The 16,816-nt window shown below is 36.3% G+C and overlaps 1 protein-coding gene across 2 annotated transcripts in view; it reads left to right on the top strand.

Annotated features, from left to right (window-relative positions):
- Window positions 1-16,816, top strand: part of PIK3C3 (phosphatidylinositol 3-kinase catalytic subunit type 3) — a 165,776-nt gene that overhangs the window by 45,264 nt on the left and 103,696 nt on the right. Inside the window, exons 5-7 of one of the 2 annotated variants that reach the window (XM_027526400.1) lie at window positions 10,503-10,589; window positions 12,690-12,785; window positions 15,395-15,466. In XM_027526400.1, the coding sequence (XP_027382201.1) occupies window positions 10,503-10,589; window positions 12,690-12,785; window positions 15,395-15,466 (255 nt within the window). The remainder of the gene's footprint in view (window positions 1-10,502; window positions 10,590-12,689; window positions 12,786-15,394; window positions 15,467-16,816) is intronic. The other variant, XM_027526401.1, reaches the window with a different exon arrangement.

Raw genomic sequence — 16,816 nt, 5'->3', positions numbered from 1 at the left:
AGAGTTATGTGGGTGCTTAAAACCAGGATCACAGCTAGATATTAAACTTTGTAAATTATTATATCTTCTCTTGTAAAGCAACAAAGCCTACCATTTTCTCTCCAGTTGAGTCTATCTCTTCCTATTACCTCCCTACAGATTCCTAGGCAGATTTGAAATGGATAAAAGTTTTTCAGTTATTTTTACTCTCCCCTTTCTTCCTTCATTTAAGCAGAGGATAAGGAGTGAGTCAACAAACAGGATGGAATCTTCCTTGCAGAGGAAACAGCTTTGTCAGGATATCAGAGAGCTTGCCAGTCTCCTCTGTCCATGGAATTACCCAAGCAAGAATACTGGAATAGGTTGCCATTTCCTACTCCACGGGATCTTCCTGGCCCAGCAATCGAACCCATGTCTCTTGTTTCTCCTTGGTAGGAGGGTTCTTTACCACTGAGTCACCTGGGAAGCCCCCTTCTTCCTTGAGGCTATAAGAGTATTGTTTACTATAAGGAAAAATCCAGATCATGGTGAACCTCAAGAAAACTGATTCCCAGTAATCATCTTATGTATATATTGATCTTACTATTCTCCACTTTGACGAGGACTTGATTTACCTAAATATTCACTCTGGGCTACCATTCTGGTCTCTCTTTAGTACCTAGACACATCAGGCTCTCTGATGTCCTGACAAGTAAAGCTGTTTCCTCTTCATGGAAGATTTCATCCTGTTTGTTTGACTCATTTCTTATCCTTCAAGTCTCTGCTTAAGTGTTATGTGCCTGAGAGGCCTTCTCAAGAACCCCCATTATTTTCTGTCAGTCACCCTGTTCATGACTTTAATATTACTGTTTTAGTTTGTGTATCTGATGCTGAAGCTCCAGCTTTGACAACCTGATGCGAAGAGCTGATTCACTGGAAAAGACCCTGATGCTGAGAAAGAGTGAGGACAGGAGGAGAAGGGGGCAGCAGGATAAGATGGTTGGATGGCATCACACTCAATGGACATGAGTCTGAGCAAACTCCGGAGATATGCAGGACAGGGAAACCTGACTTGCTGCAGTCCATGGGGGTCCCAAAGAGTTAGTCAGACACGACTTAGCAACTGAAAAACAGAGACATATAAGCATTTATCATATGGACATACAGGCATTATCATATAAATAACTCACCCCTATCTTAAGTTCTTTAAGGCAGAGAATTTGCTTCTGTTATCTCCAGAGTGGAGGACCCTGATGGAAGTTTGTAACTTAAAACAACAAACTAACATATATTCATGTTGAAATTATCCAAGTACTAGAGAAAAGTGACTAAGAGCATGAACATTCTTTTCTCCAGCTTCCTTTTGAGTGTCACTTCCTCCTCCTTGCCCCTCATTCACTCCCCAAAGCTCTTAAACAGAATTGCAGAGTATACAAGCATTAATTTTGTGTTATGTCACCCTTTCATTTAGAATTTCTGTCAATAAATGTAAATAATTGAATGAATAAATGCTAGGTTCTGTCAACCATTCATAGCTCCAGCACTCAAGAAGCTTATGGTCTAGTAGGGTAGATATGCATAAGGAGCAATGACTTGTGAGTTGTGGTAATCGTGGAAGTGTGTGTTCCCCGGGATAGCTATCCGGCTTGACAATCTTTTTCTCTGCTGTTCCTTGTCTATATACAGTGTAGCAAGCTGGCCTACTTCTAAGTTCTCTTCTTGGTACTTGTATTGAATACATACTCACCTGAAGCATCTTCCTTAAGTATATATCTGTCCTCGCATTAAATCTGATATACATTATTTGTACTCCAAGCAGTTTCCTGTAATGTTTTTATTTGGTTCTTACAGAGTCTTTTATTTAAATAGCTTTTAAAACCACTTGATGTTTAATTCTTAGTTAAGTTCAGTTCAGTTGCTCAGTTGTGTCCGACTCTTTGCGACCCCATGAATCGCAGCATGCCAGGCCTCCCTGTCCATCACCAACTCCGGGAGTTCACTCAGACTCATGTCCATTGAGTTAGTGATGCCATCCAGCCATCTCATCCTCTGTCGTCCCCTTCTCCTCCCGCCCCCAATCCCTCCCAGAGTCAGGGTCTTTTCCAATGAGTCAACTCTTTGCATGAGGTAGCCAAAGTACTGGAGTTTCAGCTTTAGCATCATTCCTTCCAAAGAAATCCCAGGGCTGATCTCCTTCAGAATGGACTGGTTGGATCTCCTTGCAGTCCAAGGGACTCTCAAGAGTCTTCTCCAACACCACAGTTCAAAAGCATCAATTCTTCAGCGCTCAGCCTTCTTCACAGTCCAGCTTTCACATCCATACATGACCACAGGAAAAACCATAGCCTTGACTAGACGGACCTTTGTTGGCAAAGTAATGTCTCTGCTTTTGAATATGTTATCTAGGTTGGTCATAACTTTCCTTCCAAGGAGTAAGGGTCTTTTAATTTCATGGCTGCTAGTCACCATCTGCAGTGATTTTGGAGCCCAAAAAAATAAAGTCTGACACTGTTTCCACTGTTTCCCCATCTAGTTAAGTTAGAGCTCAATAACGATACTATTATTTCTGTGACAGTGGGCTTCTTTTCCAACCTCTATATGACTTCTTGTGAATTCTGTAGAAATCTATGTTTCTTAAAAAGAAAGAATGACTCTTACTGATACCTTGACCTGGCTACTTTTTAGGATGAGCACCTTGGTGAGGATTGTATCTTCACAAGCAATTTGAGACAGATTGCACTAGTTTCACCCTGCTGTTTAACAGAATGCAGGTTTTCTCATCTAGGAGATCTAGGTCATTGACATTTCAGACCCTAAATGAAATCTAAATTGTTCAGGTTCATTATTGGTCTTCATTATTTCTAGATATTCTCAGACTGGAGACAACTGGAAGCTGCTTCAGACTGGTGAAAACCACCCAAGTCTGTCTACATAGTCATCAGCACCTGTAGAGATGAAGTGACATAGATTATGGGCTAATAACAGCTGCTTACAATATGCACGGTGCTCTGTAGTTTTCTAAAGTTTTAGTAAAATTTTTCATTTAATATTAAATTATTTAATCTGCATCGTGTCTTATAGGCCTTTTGATTTGGAGAACTGAAATGGGTGGCTAGAGTTAGCATGTCAGTTGGAGAGTTGTAGGAACTTATTTTGGAAAAGGAAAGGCTTAATCATTTAGTACTGTGATAGATTCTAGACTTTACTTGATGCCTAAAGTCTAGTTATGAGCTAGCTTTGCCATCTTCAGATTCTCTCCTCTTGCTCATTTGCAATTGAGTGATTTGTTTTATGCTTATATTATCTAGTAAGTGCTGTAGTAGCTAGTTTCCAAAGATGACCCTCAGGGAAAGAAACATGCTTCACAATGCTCATGCTTTCATGTTGGATCTGCATTTAACTCTGTGACTCATTTTAACTAACATGATGCAGCTGAAGTGATGCTTGCCTGTTCCAGAACTAAACTTTAAGACAACCCGAAGGCTTTTGTTTTTGCACTTTGAGGAGTAATGAGCCACCATGTAAGAAGTCTGGCTGCCTTGGAGTTTCTGTGTTGAAAGACTACTTGAAGAGGGAGCAGCTCTGAGAATACCTTCAGAAAGATAGAGGCCCCCACCACCCTGGTGTCCCAGCTGAGCTCACCCTTTCCCACAAAGGTGTTAGAATTGTGAGTGAAGCAGTCTTGGACAGTCCAGCTCCAGTTATCACATGAGAGACTGTTAGACTAATTAAAAAATATCCAGAATTCCTCAAGAAAATGACTTCTTGATGTTTCCACATATTGTTGTTGTTCAGTTGCTCAGTTGTGTCTGACTCTTTGTGACCCTATGGACTGCAGCACACCAGGCTTTCCTGTCCTTCACTATCTCCTTGAGCTTGCTTAAACTCACGTTCATTGAGTCGGTGATGCCATCCAACCATGTCATCCTGTCGCCCCCTTCTCCTGCTCGCAGTCATTCTCAGTATCAAGATCTTTTCCTATGAATTGGCTCCTCACATAAGGTGGCCAAAGTATTGGAGCTTCATCTTCAGCATCAGTCCTTCAAATGAACATTCAGGGTTGGTTTCCTTTAGGATGGACTGGGTTTGATCTCCTTGCTGTCCAAGGGACTCTTAAGATTCTTCTCCAGCACTGCAATTAGAAAGCATCAATTCTTGGAACTCAGCCTTCTTTATTATGACAATTAAGATATATGTTAAGTCACTCAACTTTCGGGGTGCTTTTTTACATAGTATCAGATAAATAAGCTTTCCTGATGGCTTAGTGATAAAGAATCTGCCTGCCAGTGCAGGAGATGTGGGTTTGATCCCTGGTTTGGGAAGATCCCCTGGAGAAGGACATGGTGACCTACTCATCTTGCCTGGGAAATCCCACTGTGGTGGCTTCTCGGGTTGCGGAGTACAGGCTCTTAAGCCCGCGGGCTTCAGTAGTTTCAGCTTTCAGGTTCTGGAAGCTTAGGTTCATTGGTTGTGATTCACAGGTTTAGTTGCTCCACGACATGTGGGCCCAGGGATGGAACCTGTGTCTCCTGCTTTGGCTGGCAGATTCGTTACCACTGAGCTACCAGGGAACCTCTGCAGTTGCTTTTGTATTCAACAGTCATAGTAATCTTTCCTAGCAGGTTATAAAGACTTCTTTCTTTTTGCTTGAAGTATTTCTTAGTATGTGTACCATAGTTTACTTTAACAGTTCCCATTGTTGATAGACATTTACATTCTTTTATGTCTATGTTTTCCATGTTGGAAACAGTGATGCACAAATACTAATATATCTCAGGTAATTTAAACTTGTACTCCGAAATGGTTATACCAGTTTATGGTACTACCATCCTTGACCATGCATTCTTTGGTTGCTGTTTGTAAGGTTGAGAATAGTCATCTTTTAGTATTCAAATAGAAAAGCTAGAAATACACTATGCAAGTGCTTGAGTGTGTGCTAAGTTGCTTCAGTCATGTCCGACTCTTTGCGACCCTATGGACTGTAGCCCACAAGGCTCTTCTGTATATGGGATTTTTAGGCAAGAATACTGTAGTGGGTTGCATGCCCTCCTCCAGGGGATCTTCTAGACCCAGGAATTGAACCCACATCTCCTGTGGCTCCTGAATTACAGTTGGATTCTTTACCATTGAGCCACTGGGGAAGCCCATGTATAATATATTAGCAGCAAACATGAATTCTGGTGTTAGTGAAATTACTTTAGAAAATTTTCAATTTATCTTATGATTTAATAAGGGAAAGAAAAATGCCCAACACATTCTCCCATATCTAAACTTAATATACTTTTGACAATTTTTTCCTCAAAGGAAACTAGTGGAGAATCAACTACTGTGTCATAAGTATGAAAGTTGTGTTTAAAACATTAAAAAATTTAATTGGATTTAAATCTCATCTCTTTCTACAAATGCATCATTTGAGGAGGTAGTGAAGACTGGTGGAAAGAGTATGAACTTTACAGACCTGGGGTGTCAGTTCCAGCTCTGACACTTCAATGTTGATGTGCTGTGTGCTATGTTGATGTGCTGTGACCCTGTACATTTTTATTAATTTAAAAAACTAGTTGGAAACATGGCAAAGTGAGAATACAATTCTTTACAGACTATATGGGTTAATACTGTCTGTCATAATGTGTATCCATAATTCTATTTGAATTTTGGTACCAGAACTAGAAGTTAATCCTTTTTGTAGATCTGTGGGTTCAAAAATGACAGAATTCAAAAATGGAGTGCTAGGATTAGAATTTTAGGTCATGAACTTGTAGACTCATGTTCGTTTGGTTCCCTTATGATTAATTCTTGGTCTGTTTCCATGTTAGTATATTTGTCTAACGTTCCACGAAATGTTTAGTTCCTGCTGCTTTGTGTGAATAATAATGCTAACCACTTATTGTTGCCTTATCCATTTTCATTTAGAGGTTACCTCAGATGGAAAAGAATTTGTTATTCAGAAGACAGCTAAGCTGGTAATATTTTTATCTTACAGTGATCCTCAAAACTTGTATGAAGTTACTGTTTTTATTTCTGAAATAGTATGACCATGTAATTGTGATAAGAGTACCTTATTTGAGGACTATAAAGAATACTGATGAAGATTTTTGGTTCTGTGAGAGAGATAAATTATAATTGGTGAAAGTATTTACCATCCTTGTAGTAATGCCATCATAGCATGTATAATAGAAATGAAGACAAATCATAAAGTCCAGCTACCATGAAGTCCTTAATGCCCAGTTTTGCTTTATGCTATGAATTTGTTTAGAAAGAAAGGTTTGATGCATAAATAATGCTGTTGTTTAAAATTATACTATCTTAGACAAAATCTAGTTGCAGTTTGAAGACCTTAGAAATTATCTTGAATTCTCTATAGTAGTAGATTTATTATTTAAATTGTGAAACCAAGGTTAGGTTGGTATGTAAGACCTTCAGAGCACTCTACCAACTGCAGCTCTAGAAATTCTTTTTCTAGCCCTAGATCTTCTATTACTGTTAATTGTTTTATTGTTGTTATTATTTAGTTGCTAATTCTTTTAAAATTAAAATGCAACACGCACACCAGTGCGCGTACATCTTAGAGTATTATAGGCTCCAGAGAAATGCCTTTTGTATGTAACTATTTTTCATATTGAGATGTGGAAAAAAAGTTTACTTTCAATTTGAATAACTATTATTATAATTCCCTTTATAATAATCAAACTGTAAGAAATATAGATGCAGATATGTTCAGTAAAGGCTTCATTATTTTTTAGCATGTTTAGTGACAGATTATAGACCATTTAAAAACATTTTTTTAAAGTTTAACAGTTTCTAGCCAAAGTCCATTTCTTATCTTGATAGTTGTGTATGGCTTTTGTTGTTCATAGAAATGTGTCAAATGTAAATGTGACATAACCCTTCGTTTTTTTTAACTTTTTAGATTTTTTTTTTAAAGATTTTACTTTTGTTGAATAGTTTTACATTCACAGCAATGCTAAGAGGAAGGTACAAATATTTCTCATATACACTCTGCCCTAACTCATGCATAGCTCCCCTGTTTTCAACACCTCCCACCACAGTGATACATTTGTTATAATTTGTTAAAATTGATGAACCTGTAGGGAAACGTCATAATTACCACAAATCCATGGTTTACCTCATGGTTCTCTGAATATTGTACGTTTTATGGGCATTGACAAATGTTTAATGTCATTTATTCATCATTATAATGTGATAGCTCAGAGGATAAAGCATCTGCCTGCAATGCAGGAGACCCGGGTTTGATCCCTGGGTTGGAAAGATCCCCTGGAGAAGGAAATGGCAACCCACTCCAGTATTCTTGCCTGGAGAATCCCATGGACAGAGGAGCCTGGCGGGCTACAGTCCATGGGGTCACAAAGAGTCGGACACGACTGAGCGACTTCACTTTCTTTCTTTCTTTTATAATGTGATACAGAGTAATTTTACTGCCCTAAAAATCTTCTGTGTTCCACTTTTATTTCCCTCTTCTTCCCACTACCCTGGGCAACTTTATTGTGGTTGTCTTTAAGTCACTAAGTCCTTTCCGGCTCTTTACAAACACATGGACTGTGGCAAGTCAGGCTCCTCTGCCCTCCACCGTCTCCTGGAGTTAGCTCAAATTCATGTTCATTGAGTTGGTGATACTGTCTAACCATCTTATCATCTGCTGCCCTCTTCTTTTGCTTTCAGTCTTTCCCAGCATCAGAGTCTTTTCTTATGAATTGGCTCTTGGTATCAGGTTGCCAAAGTATTGGAGCTTCAGCATCAGTCCTTGTGATGAATATTCAGGGTTGATTTTCTTTAGGATTGACTGGTTTGAACTCCTTGTGGCCTAAGGGACTCTTGAATCTTCTCCAGCACCGCGTCCATTCTTAGAAAGCGTCCATTCTTTGGCGCTTACAGCAATCTTTATGGTCCAACTCTCACATCCACACATGACTACTGGAAAAACCGTAGCTTTGACTGTATGGACCTCTGTTGGCAAAGTAATGTCTCTGCTTTTTAATACACTGTGTTTGTCATAGCTTTTCTTCCAAGGGGAAAGTGACTTTTAATTTCATGGCTGTAGTCAGTGTCCACAGTGATTTTGGAGTCCAAGAAAATAAAATCTGTCATTGCTTCCACTTTTTCCCCTTCTATTTGCTGTGAAGTGATGGGACCAGATCTTAGTTTTTTTCATGTTTAGTTTCAAGTCAACTGTTTATCTTTGTATTATCTCCATAGTTTTTCCTTTTCTTTAATTGGAATCATACTGTAGGTAGCCTTTTCAGACTGGCTTCTTTCACTTAGCAGTGTGCAAGTAATATGCACTTAAGGTTTCTTGGTGTCTTTTCATGGATTAATACCTCTTTTTTTTAACTAGGGGATAATTGCTTTATAATGTTGGGTTGGTTTCTGCCATACATCAGCATGAATCAACTGTAGGTATACATATATCCTCTCCCTCTGAAACCTCCCTCCCACCTTCCACCCTGTGCCACCCTCTAGGTTGTCATAGAGTACTGGTTTGAGCTCCCTGCATTATACATTTTACATTATGATACCTCCTTTCTTTTTAACACTAAGTAACATTGTCTGAATGTATCAATTTATCCATTTACTTACTGAAGCCCATCTGAGTTGTGCCCAGGTTTTGGCTATTATAAATAAAGTCATAAAGCCATAAAAATATCCATGTGCCCTCTTTTGTGTGGGCGTAAGTTTTCACCTCTAGGTAAAACCCAAGGAGGGCGATTCCTGGAATGTACGGTAAGAGTATGTTTAGTTTGTATGAAGCCGCCACACTGTCTTCCAGAACGGCTGTACGTTTTGCATCCCCCAGGCAATTAGTAGGAATCCTGTAGCTCTACGCACTCACCTGCAGTTGGTGCTGTCAGTTTCCAAATCCTGGTCATTCTGGTAGACGTTTAGTGATTTCTCATTTTAATTTGCATTTCCGTGACGTCATGTGATGTGCAGCATTTTTTCATATAACTATTTACCATCCATATTTCTTTTTTGGTAAGTTATTAAGATCTTTGGCCGTTTTTTTTAATCCGATCATTTGGTTTTTTTTGTTGTTGTTGAGTTTTAAGAGTTCTTTGTGTATTTTGGCTAACATTCTTTATCATGGGTCTTTTACAGATATTTTCTTCCAGTCTGTGACTTGCTTCCTCATTCTCTTCACACTGTCTTTCACAGAGAGAAGTTTTTAATTGTAATGAAGTCCAGTTTATCAATGATTTTCTTTTATGGATTGTGCCTTTGGTGTTATATCTAGAAACTAGTCATCATACCCAAGGTCATTTAGATTTTCTACTATATTATCTAATAGGAGTTTTGTATTTTGTGATTTACATTTAGGTCTGTGATTTATTTTTTGTAAAGGATGTAAGGTCTTTGTCTACATGTATTTGTTTGCACCTGCATGTCCAGTTAGTCCAGCAACACTTGTTGAAATGACTCTTTGCTCCGTTTTATTGCCTCTTCTTCTCGGTCAGAGATCTGTTGACTGTATTTATGTGATCTGTTTCTGGAATCTATTGTGTTTCATTGATCTATTTGTTATTTTCCATACTATCTTGATTACTGGGATTGCTTTGCATCTATAGGTCAAGTTGGTAAGTACTGACATCTTGACAATACTGAATCTTCTTACCCTGATTGGAGTATCTATTTATTTATTTCTTCTTTGATCTTGTTCATCAGACTTTTGTCGTTTTCCTCATATAGATCTTATACATATTTTGTTAGATTTATATCAATTTTATTTTTGGGGGGTGCTAATATAAATGATTAGCTTATATTATGAGATGAGTTTGAACAAGCTCTGGGAGTTGGTGATGGACAGGGAAGCCTGGCGTGCTGCAGTCCATGAGGTCACAGAGTCAGACACGACTGAGCGACTGAACTGAACAGAATATAAATGATTAGTGTCTGACTCTTTGGGACCCCATGGACTGTAGTCCACCCAGCTCCTCAGTCTATGGAATTTTCCAGGAAAGAATACTGGAGTGGGTTGCCATATCCTTCTCCAGAGGATCTTCCTGACCAGGGATCGAACCCGGATCTCCTGTGTCTCCTACATTGATCAATGGATTCTTTACCGCTGCGCTACCTGGGAAGCCCAATGTAAATGATGATTGTGTTTTTAATTTCAAGTTTTACTTATGAATTGCTGGCATATAGAAAAGAGATTGACTTTTTATATGAACCTTGTATCCTCCTTGTTATAATTGCTTATTAATTCCAGGAGCTTTTTTTTTGGTCCATTTTAAAATGTTTGCTACATAAATGATTATGTCACCTTTGACTAAAGAATGTATTATTTCTTCCCAATCTGTTTATTGTTTATTTCCTTTTCCTTGTTTTATTGCATAAGCTAGCACTTTCAGTGTCATATTGATGATCATTACTATTCTTTTTCTTTTTAAGGGGAAAGCAAGTTTATTTAGAGAGATACACATCCTGTAGGTAGAATGTAGTCTTTCCCAGAAGGTGAGAATGGCCTGTTACCATTCTTTATCCTCTTTTCTATGATATCTGTGTCTTAAAATTTTCTGCATTTTGTTTTGCAGCTCACCAAAGCTCATCGACAAGGTCACATGGTGAAAGTAGATTGGCTGGACAGATTGACATTTAGAGAAATAGAAATGATAAATGAGGTGGGTTGTATCCCTCTTTTTTATTTTAAAATTTTTTCTCCAGAATTTTAAATGAAAAATTATTTAGAAGAATTATTCATTGTCATGTATCTCTCATATGTGAGATATTGAGGATAACTTCTAGTTATGAATTCTATGCTAATAAGAGGAAAACTTGAGATATCTGCCTTTTTTATATTTTAGTGTTCTTTTGAACCCTGACATAAGTAGTAGATATCTCTGGCTCAGACGGTAAGGAATGCTTCTACAATGCAGGTGACCCGGGTTCAGTGCCTGGGTCAGGAACATCTGTTGGACAGAGTAATGGCTACCTACTTCAATATTCTTGCCTGGAGAACTCCATGGACAAGAGCCTAGTGGGCCACAGTCAATGGGGTCACAAAGAGTCAGATACGACTAAGTGACTAACACTTCCCTTTGACTGCTTTTCATCGTAAATATCATATAAGTGAAGCCCATGTTAAGTTTGATACCTCACTTGTAGATTCTCTCTTTCTCCATATGGTAGTTTATGTCTAAGTTGGATATGTCTGTCAACAATATATCAACACAATGTCTTTACTTCAGTGACCTTAAGTCATCGTTAGCAGTTCCTCTCCCCAGTTAGGATGCTCCTTCTCTTACGTAGTACATGTAGGACTGTGCGCACTTGATGAAGTTACATGGTTCAGATAATTTGTGTACTTCCTGATATTGTGTATTGGTCCAGAATAGGTTTAATTAAGACCCGACTTTAGTGAAACTCTTTACAAAATTAGGACAACAAAAGTTTCTGTACATTAGCACTGAAATACTATATGTTTGGCTTAGAGAGCAGAAATAGCAATTGTATATTAATCACATTAGGAGAGAGGGATAACAGGTTTGTGATATATGTAGCTTATAGTGATCAGCACATGGCACAACTGACTTAATTTTTGTTCTCTGAACAGTTTTTAGTAGGAGGAAGAGAGAAATTCGTCATTTTATAGTGAACACTTAGAAAAGTTGAATTTTAGCATTGTGCATTTTTAAAAAACAAATTGGTAGTGTCTAACAACAGTTACATTTAGTATGAATACTGGGTATCTTTTCTAAACTTATTCATAATATATTCTTATATACTGAAACTGGAAAAAAAAATTTACTGTTTTGAATTTTTATAGTTGTCACATTCTAAAAACAGTTTAATTGAAATGCTTCCATTCATCAACTTACATACCCCTGGGTTTAGAAAATGTAATGTTAGCGCATACTTTGCTCAGACTTTTTCTCACTCTGTCCACACTCTTTAAAAGATAAGAGGCTAAGAGGCCATTACCATTATCATAATAGACTTATAATATGCTTCATAAGCTGAACAGTTTTAAGTGACCTTCTTAGATCCTTGTGATTATATAACTATAGATTTAAAGCCATTTTTCAAACTGATTTGGGTTAGAATTAATCACCCTTTTAAGTTTCTTTTTTTTTTTACTTCATTATTAACGTAATATTTGCTTTCTTAAGGGAATACAGTTATACACACAGCCAACATTTTATATGTTGGGGAAGAATAACTGTTCCCCACTGTATTTAAAGTGTGTTGATAAAAATTTACAAATGATTGCAAGTTATTTTAAGACCATTTATAAATTGTCAAAAACTTGTAAATATTGTATCTGTTAAGCTCAAATTGCCTCTGTCATTAGTTACATACTTTGTTTTACTTTTGTTTTTGTTATATTAACTTTTATATTTGAATTAGTCCGTAGGGTTTAAGAGTGAACTGTTCTTTGCTTAAAATTTTTAGAAATACAAAAATCTTATTTTTTTTTGAGATGAAATAACTTTCCTGCAAATGTATACTAAATACCTTTACAATGTTATGTAATAAAATTCCTACTACTGAAGAAACCAAAAATTTAATTAAGTTTGAGGAAGGAGTTACAAATGAGTAGTAGGCACTTCTGGATAAGGCAGTAGTGAAATAGTAGTAGTATATAGTACACTTATAATAATGACATAAACATTTGTTACATTTTATCTTGTATTTGATGGATTCCATGTACTACTAAATTGGGAATAAGATACAAACTAATGTTGAAGAAAATCATTTTTCATAATTTTTTTCTTTTTTAGAGTGAAAAACGAAGTTCTAATTTCATGTACTTGATGGTTGAGTTTCGATGTGTCAAGTGTGATGATAAGGAATATGGTATTGTTTATTATGAAAAGGTATTTTCCTTGGAACTGTTTATGGTCTCTAAGGTAGAGGGGAGGGGAAACATTAAAAAAAAATTACTATTGTTCCTGCTGGGATGAATTATTTGGCTACAGGATGGCAGCAGACAGCTGTCAGCAGCAGTTGTTTATACACACACACACACACACACACACACACACACATCAAATCATTTAGCTAGAATAAGGTTACAAAAGCTGATCATATAATACATTTCTGGGTTACAGAATTCAATAAATATACAAGAGATTAAAAACTTTTTGATTAACTGTTCTCTAAATTGGCAAGTAGGACATTAAAGCAATAGCTTCATTGACAATTAGTATCCACTTGAAAAGTAAAAAGAGGGTATCATATTTTTTATGTGTTAGGCTATTGCATGTTAAGGGTATGTTTGTATATAAGTATGTATATAATGTGTTGAAACTGTATATGTGACCCTAAACATAAGTATGCTTATGAAAGACCTTTCAAATGTTCATTTATTTATAAAGTACTTGCAATATTAAGAAAACCATGTTATCAATAGTCTGAGTGGTAAAAGAATGCAGTTACAAATTTGCTCAGGTTTGTTCATTACCAAAAGAAAGTAGTTGTGTGTTTGATATCTAGCTACTTGAAAAATATCTATGCTTTAAATACTTATTGATGGGTCTTCATTTCAATACTACAGAAATAATAGTATGTGGAGTTCAAAAGCACATAACCTTCTGTTATTGTGAAAGTACTGAGACAAGTGCTTACGAGGATGGAGTCAGAATCAGTGTAAATGAGGACAGACTTTTGATACATGGCATAAAAGAATAATATTTCGTCCAGCATAGAGCTAAGTTGTTCATAAGAAGTAGTGCTTTGAAATTGCATTTACATGTTAGTGTTATTTACTAAAGTTGTCACAAGTGATTTTTTTTTTATCCATGTTTTATAGCTGGTAAATTACTATTTGAAAGATGTTTTCATAATGAAGGTTTAGGATTTGCATAGTTAATTTGTGATTATTTTTCTGGTACTTCACAAGGTATATATATATTTCCCTTTATCTTTTACCCCTTCCTTTAGAAAAAAGGTTAAAAAAAGTTAACTTGTTTCTGCTTTTTATTTTATAAATTATATTCTCTGGGGGGGCGGGGAAAGATAGGAAGGTAAACTACTTTACACTCTGTTTATTCATTAGAAAAATTGTTAAAAAGAAAGGGTAATGAAGTGTGAGTGAAATTGTTTTGTTACCAATACATTTTAATAAAATCACATTTTTAATTTTTACTATATGTAATTTCATTAAAAGCAATATTTCCCACCCATATGGAGTTTATATTGCAAAAGCATGCTAATGGTGATGGTATTTTCACACTGGAGATGTGAAGGATCTTTTGAAAGATAGCTTTGATAATAGATGAAATAATAACAGAATAGAAATTAGAAGAATTTCAAGTATTTTTGAAAAGGTTCTTGACCCCTTTCTAACTGCTTCTTGAAAATTGCCCATAAATTAATGCCTGTCTACTTTTCCTGTCATATTTCCACTTAGTGTAAAGATTGCTGGGCCAGTGCATTGAATCTAATGGAAATAGACTTTCTTGTCACCTGTCTTCTGTGACAGATAGCCTTAGTGAAGATTACTTGTCACAGTTGGGTTGATAAATGTGTTTTTTGGTGTTGTGACTGAGAACCAGCCTGTTAAACAATAGCTGTGGGAATTTGTGGTTTTCTCTAAGACTCAATTACTGAACTTAAAGTCACAATACTTCCCCTCTTTCAGTCTCCCCTGATTTTGTTACACATATGTAAAATTGAAAATATACTAGCATTTGGAAGTTGACAGAAAAATTTGATACTAGGTATACAATTGTGAGGAAATGAGTTTCAACCTAAATTAGTTTACCCTTTTCCAGGATGTATTCAGTGACATTTATTAGGCCAAATTACCTTTCTTCCCTGAATTGGGTAAAAATAAAAGCCAGAGTTCTTAAAAAATGATAATGCCAACAAAATAAGACAGTTTTATTTCATAAGAATTGATTCTTGTTATTCTAGCTTGCATGGTGTTGAATAAGTGTCCTCTGAGAAGCAATGCTGCTGAGTTTCTAATTAGATATAACTTTGAGTAAACTTTCCTGAGTGGAACTTAATTGTAGTAATTTGAAGAATTACCAAAATCTGCTAAGTGATTTTTGCAAGTGATGTGACACATCCATTGTGCCATATTTTAATTATACTCTTTGATTTTTTTGTTCTGAGTTTTAAAATTAGGACATATTATTTTGACTCAGTCATTACAAACAAAGTTTAAAACAAAATCCTGACAAATATAGTCTACTGATTTTCCTGACATCATATCTCTAATAACTATATAATACAGGTTTTTTTATTGTTAAATTTTATTTTTATCAAAATATTTCATAAGCAACAGAAGGTAACAAATGGATATATATATGTAACAAATGGATTTAAAATATAGTTGAAAGATGATAATTTAAAGGGAGGAATTATGTTATTTAAAAATTAAAATACATTCGAGTACACATGTTCATGTATTGTCTCTTGCCATTTGGTTAAATATATATATGTATGTATTTTTTGAATTTGTTGTATTGTGATCCAGGATGGTGATGAGTCATCTCCAATTTTAACAAGCTTTGAGATAGTGAAAGTTCCTGACCCTCAGATGTCTATGGTGAGTCACTGAAATTTCTAATGAAAGTTCTTTTCTCTAGACTGATTATGACTTACATCCACATCATACACTTTCTAAAAAGTGTCTCTGTAACTTCACTGGTTATTTAAAAGTGAATCATAAATTCACTTCAGCCATATGGAATCAGATTCAAATGGAATATTTATAAGAAATACTACCTTATCATAAGGCCTGGATAGTGCAGTGTTGGTAAACCATTTTAATTGTTGAAAGAGCTATAGAATGTGATCTTGAAATAGATTTGGAGAAACAAGTATTTGAAAGATTGTCATCATAATAGAAGGAGAATTTATTTATACCATGAGGTAACGTAACACATCAATGGATAAAAATTTGAGGGAGATTGATTTTAGTGAAAAATAGGGAAGATTATGGGTAGTTACCTGAACTGTTCAGTTTGGATTATGGTTTCTGGGATGATTTTGGGATACCCTGCTTATGAATTGTTGAGATGATAGCTCTCTCAGTAATAAGAAAGAGGAAGAATTCTTTCTTTGTAGCAGATGTTTGATTTGATGACTTCAGATTTAGAAAGTTCCAGAAAAAAATCCTTTTTAACAGCATAATATAAACTGTGATATTCACACTTAGAATTCATTTACATTACTCTGAACTATTTTATTCTTATTTCATTCATTTCTAATTAGATTAATTACCTTCCTAATCAGAACAAAGTAGATTGAAAGTAGTGCATTGGAAGATGAAAACATGATGATTAGGGTAAATACGACATGTATTTACCTAACTTCAAAGGAAGAAATAGGGGGGAAAAGGGAATAAAAATTTGGAAGAAAAAGATCACTTGGGAATTGTAGAAACAAACATCTTAGTACTTCTCCTGTTCCCAATCCTGGCATAATTTAAAATAGAGTTCAGTTCAGTTCAGTTGCTCAGTCATGTCCGACTCTTTGCGACCCCATGAACTGCAGCACGCCAGGCGTCCCTGTCCATCACCAGCTCCCAGAGTCTACCCAAACCCGTGTCCATGGAGTCAGTGATACCATCCAACCATCTCATCCTCTGTCGTCCCCTTCTCCTCCTGCCCTCAATCTTTCCCAGCATCAGGGTCTTCTCAAATGAGTCAGCTCTTTGCATCAGATGGCCAAAATATTGAAGTTTCAGCTTCAACATCAGTCCCACCAATAAATACCCAGGACTGATTTCCTTTAGGATGGACTGGTTGGAACTCCTTGCAGGCCAAGGGACTCTCAAGAGTCTTCTCCAACACCACAGTTCAAAAGCATCAATTCTTCGGTGCTCAGGTTTCTTTATAGTCCAACTCTCACATCCATACATGACCACTGGAAAAACCATAGCCTTGACTAGATA

The sequence above is a fragment of the Bos indicus x Bos taurus genome, chromosome 24 (assembly GCF_003369695.1).
Source record: "Bos indicus x Bos taurus breed Angus x Brahman F1 hybrid chromosome 24, Bos_hybrid_MaternalHap_v2.0, whole genome shotgun sequence".
Taxonomy (NCBI): Eukaryota; Metazoa; Chordata; class Mammalia; order Artiodactyla; family Bovidae; genus Bos; species Bos indicus x Bos taurus.
The sequence above is the reverse complement of the archived record's forward strand: the minus strand, read 5'-3'. Positions and strand labels throughout refer to the sequence as shown.